Source organism: Nanorana parkeri, unplaced genomic scaffold (assembly GCF_000935625.1).
Source record: "Nanorana parkeri isolate BGI_ZX_2015 unplaced genomic scaffold, ASM93562v1 scaffold1693, whole genome shotgun sequence".
NCBI lineage: Eukaryota > Metazoa > Chordata > Amphibia > Anura > Dicroglossidae > Nanorana > Nanorana parkeri.
The window spans coordinates 254,072-260,071 of record NW_017307961.1 but is presented as its reverse complement, the minus strand read 5'-3'; the positions used below and the strand labels follow the sequence as shown (position 1 = coordinate 260,071).

Below are 6,000 nucleotides of genomic sequence, written 5' to 3'. Positions count from 1 at the left end.
CTTCAATAACGGGACAAGCATGCTGACAGGAAAGCTAGAACTCCCGATCAACATAATTGTTTCAGGTCAGTGGCTCAGTCCTGAAACAACTGATTCAGTATGGCAGCCAGACAACTTGCATTGCCAGTCTCCATACTTCCTAAGTACAGGATGTCTTCCATGTCACCCTGTTGTAAGAAAAATATGAGGTCTGCCATTGTCATCCTTCCCTTGAACATGCCATTTGCCTGGCTGTTATGCCGACACACTAGCTTCTATACTTTTTGAATTAGAGCAAGCATGCAGAGCAGGAAAGTCAAGCACTCTGATGATCCCTATACTTATTCCAGGTTTGTAACTCGAAGGACTGAAGCCAGCAGCTAACTAGCATATTCCAAAGAACATCCCGCAACAGCAACCTCCCTGTTTCTTCCACAACCTTTAAAGAATAAGTAGGTGTGTACCCACCAAATGCTGCAGTCGCCCCCGATTCACCCCATTTCAAAACAAACAACTTTTTACTTATTTTTAATAAAAAATAAAGTTTACAAAAATTGTTTCCATCATCTGGGTGGACCTCAAGAAATTCACTGTGATTCACAAAAACCTCCCCCATTTCCTGAGACATTCAAGGATTCTCTATCTAATGACTCTTTTACATTATTTCTTTGGGAGAGACCATGGCGCAGTGAGGTTCAGTATCCTCTCCTGACACATTGGTATTCTGTGTGTTGTACTTCTCATTCATAAGCTGGGAGTATGAGGATACAATCCACATACCAAGAAATCCTACAGCACTCCGACAAGTAACCATTGTCTTTCCCTGCTAATTATACTCTGTGGAAAAGCTGCTGTTTTTCTTGACTATAAATGGGGACAGAATATAACAGTAAATAATGCCGTTTATATAGAATAAACCTGAATATCAGTGCGGCTCCAGCTATCCTGTTCTCATAGTAAAGATGTACATGGGCCATTCTTCCCACGGGTCATATTTTAGCTGCCCTGCTAAATTCAAATATTCTTTGGCAGGAATGTTATCATGCTAAACTAGTCCTCTGCCCCCTCATTCTCACTGTATTCACTGTCACTGTCTCTTCCAGGATGATCCGGCATCTTCTGATGTTCCACATCCTCCTCTGTGGGTAGACTATTATCATTGTCCACTTGGCCAGTTGCTCCTTCAGTTTCCATTGAATCCAGCTCTGTTTGGGGCACTGGCTCCACAGATCCTGGCTCAGGTACTTTGTCTTGTAAATCTGACTGTTTCTCTCCCATGTCGTGTTTGGGCTGCACCTCTGCTTTCTGCACTTCTTGTGCTTTCTTGGTATCATCAGCTGATGTCTTCTCAGTGGCTTCTTTCACATCCTTGTCAGCCTCAGCAGAGCTTCTGCCTAATCCAGCCTCTGCTCTCTTCACAGTGTCTGTGGGCAATTCGGTTTCTTTTTCTTGTGTCACCATCTCCCCTCCATCAGTCCCTTGTGACATCTGCTCTTCCACTTCCATCTCCTCATCATGAGATGGGACAAAGTTGATTCCCTTTGTGGAAGTAGGTGGTGGCAAAAGACTCTGCTAATACACAAGCATACAAAAGGATTATGTACAACAAATCATGTTTCTATATCCATGCTGAATTACAAAGTAGCTGAAAATTAGTGTACAGATATCAATCAGTGAGTTGTGGAAAGAGAAATGTACTGATTTGAAATATCTGTGTTTGTTTATTCTACTTTGTGTCCATCATGAGGAGGGCACCATCCAGCATTGGGTCTAGAGGAAACCTTCTGAGACGTATACCAATTACAACCTTATTGCGATTTTGAGAGTAAAGCGTATGCAACGCCAACCTGTACGTTACTATAGAACACAATAGTGACATGGGGGGCAGCGGGAGGAACCACGAAGGCTCCATTCACATCTAGGCATTCTGTCGCTCAATTCTAAAATGCTCAAGGCAAGGAATCCCATTCATTTCTATGGCCCCTGTTCACATCTGAGCATTTTGTTGCAAGCAGGATAATGCCTGTTGCTTGAAAAAGTACATGAGCAACATTTTGGCAGATCACAGTGCTTTCTGGTCCCATAAAGGTCAATGGTGAACTTTGTGCGACCAAACACTCAGATGTGAACAGAGGCCATAGAAGGGAATGGGATGCCTTGTCTTGAGCGTTATGATGCGCTTACCTTTGAGTGACGAAGCACCTAGGTGTGAATGGAGACTTAGAGCAGGGGGGGGGGGGACACACAGAAGATCAATATTTCCAGAATTGTTGGTTATTTTGATTAGACTGCATCCAGCGATTTCCCTGCAGTGCAGCAGGAGAGGTCAGTATTTACTTGCTTTGCAGATACTTCTTTTTTGAGCAAATGTATTGAAGAGACACAAAGGGGAATTTATCAAAATCTGGAGCAGCTGTTCATGGCAACGCTTCTCTCTTTCATATATACAGGTGAAACTCGAATAATTAGAATATCGTGCAAAAGTAATTGCAGAAAGTGCTGCAAAAGGGGCCCAAACCAAGTACTGAGTACATATGAATGCTTGTACTTTTCAGAGGTCCGATATTGTTCTATGTACAATCCTTGTTTTATTGATTGCATGTAATCATCTACTTTTTTGAGGTTGTGGATTTGGAGTTCTTGGGGTTTTCATGAGCTGTAAGCCATAATCATCACAATTATGACAAATCACGGCTTGAATTATCTTGCTTTGCATGTAATGAGTCTATCTCATATATTAGTTTCACCTTTTAAGTTGCATTAGTGAAATAAATGAACTTTGCACGATATTCTAATTATTCGAGTTTCACCTGTATATCTATATACATTGGGTGGAATTTGCGACTGCTTTATCCTCTTAGATTATTATTTTTAATGTGCAAATCTGTTTAGCCGCTTCATTTAACACGTGTGCTTATTTTGAACAGAGCTTGCGCTTTTTTCCCCCAAAAAAAGTAAAGCAAAAGTGCACAACTGCGCTTGTCCTGTGGCTATCTGAGGCTCCATTCACACTGGGGAAGCGGTCTGCGCTTCCCCAGTGCGGTCTACAGATAAAAACAATGCAATTTTATGTGCATTGTTCAGACTATTTCAGGGACTGCATGGTACGAAACTGCGCGTCCCCCAAAATAGTGCAAGCGCGATAATGTGGCAATAGCCGCAAACGTGCAGAATCCGTGCAGTTGTTTCACATATCGCGCTTGTGTCCTGTGCGGTCTTCGGCGTGGGAAACGCAAACGCTATATGTGAATGGAGCATCACCTAACAAAACAAATCCCCGTGACCACTGCTTCACGAAGAGACAGCTAAGCTTTTTGCCTGGAGTTGTGAGTCTTCTTTCCTGGAGTCTATTTTATCTCATTTATTAACAACATTACACTAGCAACATAAATCTGGTGCACATATGTCCCATGTGGCAATATGAGAGTTCAAGCACTGCCAATTGCTATGATAAATTCCCCCCCTGTGTATCAGTAACCAATCAGATTTAAGCGGTTATTTTTCCAGTGCAGCTTAGTGTGCACTGTCATTTGTGTTTTGCAGCTGACGTTACTGTATGACAGATGTGGAATGAAGTACGAATTCTGAATCTTATGGAGTGTTATACAGCTGCGTGTATTGTTGGATGTGCCATCCATTGTGCTATTTTGCAGTTATTCATCTACACAAGCCAATAAGAATGCATATCAAACTCATCCCTAACTGCTCTGCATGCACGCCATTTTCCCTGGAAGCAATGGACTTCCTTCTAGCTCTGACAGCTGTGTACACCAACATAATAAAACAGGTACTTCTCCTTTAACTTGTTACGTAACAAAGCTGTCATTTTAAAGAATATCAATTACTATAAAAAGACAGCCAAGATGTCAGCCCCTAATGCTATGATTTCTCTTATAAAGGATTGACGGGGTGTGTGGAGTCTTGCAAATGCAGTAGTACATCAGTAACAGGGAGATGTAGACTTACCGGTATTTGTGTGTGTGTGTGTGTGTGTGTGTGTAAACTGAAAAAGTACATCAGTAACAGGGAGATGTAGACTTACCGGTTTGTGTGTGTGTGTGTGTGTGTGTGTGTGTGTGTGTGTGTAAACTGAAAAATGTCTGGGAAGAAAACAATGATTTTATCTTAATAGAATGTGATCATTCATCTTTAATAATAAGGCTGGCAGGACAATGTGCCCATTAATTCTCTGTATATACAGCATGGCCTGCTTATGGAATGGTGCCATTCTATCATTTATCAGAGTGGCAGCACAGCCAGATACCATGTGTACACAATACAGGAAACTGTCAGGAGAAGGGTTAAGCAGCATTGGAATATATCCTCTGGTACATTAGCTGATTTGAAACAGTAATGTTGGATTTCCCTGGGAAGACACAAACATTTTCCATTCTCAGCTGCACACAATCATTAGAATTAGTGCACCCACAGCACATTCAGACTGCTGTGTAACGACTTCCAAGACTCTGCGGAAAGATTTAGTGCTGAAGTGTTGGGAGACGGCCAAGAACAGGAGGGGAACTCCCGCTGCTTTCTATCGGTCTTCCTTTACACACATATAATCCTTACTGCATCAAACAGCGTACTGGTGCAGTCATATAAAGCCCGGAACCTCAATAAAATGAGGCGACAGCATCATGTTAAACACTGCAGAGACAAGATTCTCACCTCCTGACCCCAGTCTTATCTGCCCCCCATTCCTACTACAACACAAGTGACTTCCTGCAGTCCAAGCATCTCTGCTCAGCACTGCCTCACTTTCTGCATTAATATGGCTGGGTATGAAGGATGAAGACTTTGTTAGAAGTGAAGGAGAAACAAACGAAAACTTCATTTTCTGGCACATCAGCAATCAAATGTATCTTGCAATTGTCCACATAATCATATGCACAAAAGCTGAACACACATCAAGCGCTTGTTTATACCGTATCCAGACCAGAACAGTTTGTTCTCAGACTAAAAAAGGATCCCAACGAATCCCTATGGTATTTCTGGGCTCTATTCACACCAGCGCAGTTCGTCCCAGGACAGACTAAAAAAAAAAAATACTGCTTGTCTCATTTTCTCTGGTCTGGAATGCACCAAAAAAGCACACTGGACTGCACCTGTAAGCCCATTTTAAGATAAAAAGGTTAAAACTGGTGTTAACTTGGTCTCACAGACTTTAGAGGCTTGTCTCCAATGTCAGGCTTCAGGCACATTAACTCTCTCTGTGTGCAGTCAGGTGGAGGTCATTTTCTGCAGGTGAATGTTAATGTACGGTGAAATATACACTGCTGACACTGCGGCCCCAGTGCTGCCCCCTCTCTGTCTCCATAAGTGCTGCCTGAGGTGGTCACTTCAATTGGCACACTGGAGGTATGGCCCTGCCTTTAGGCCTGGTTCACACCTGGGCGTTTTTCAGCGCTGATCAAAGCGCTGAAAAACTCTCAGCAAGTGAAATCCCATGAATCCCTATAAGCATGGTTCCCACCTGGGCGTATTTCAGCCCGTGGAAACGCACTGAAAAACGCCCTACGCCCAAACAAGTACAGGAGCTTCTTTGTGGCGTTTTTCCGCGGGTATCCATTGGTATTCCCGAGTGTAGCTTGGGGTTAACAAAGCGGTAACCCCGATGCAACACTCGGGAATACAGCGTAGGACTTACCTTGTTCGCGTTCCCCGCTGTGTCCTCCGGCCGCTGCCGACTTCCGTCCCTTGAGAGTGGCCGCGTCGCAGGGGGGCGCAACAGGCGGGAAGTTTGAAAGTTTAAAAAAAAAACAAAACCCAAAAAAGAGAAAATAAAGGGGGAAAAAATCATACCGCCAGGGAGGTATAAAAACGAGCGTTGAACGCGCAATTCACTGAACGAAAAAACGTGCTAAAAAACGCGCCTATGGCACGCCCAGGTGTGAACCCAGCCTCAAAGTGACACTAAACTCAGGAGATAAATGTTAAAAATGCATTCAAGTATCTTAACTATTAACAAAAATGTATCTTATTTATGTATCACTGTAGATCCTCAAATCATCTCTGAAATTA

General features: G+C 43.0%; 1 protein-coding gene across 1 annotated transcript in view; it reads right to left on the bottom strand.

Annotated features, from left to right (window-relative positions):
* Nucleotides 1–963: 963 nt before the first annotated feature.
* The window catches only part of AQR (aquarius intron-binding spliceosomal factor), a 96,938-nt gene continuing 91,901 nt past the window's right edge, over nucleotides 964–6,000 (bottom strand). The window contains exon 36 of the mRNA XM_018571182.1: nucleotides 964–1,548. Coding sequence (XP_018426684.1) covers nucleotides 1,030–1,548 — 519 coding nt within the window. The 3' untranslated portion in view covers nucleotides 964–1,029. The remainder of the gene's footprint in view (nucleotides 1,549–6,000) is intronic.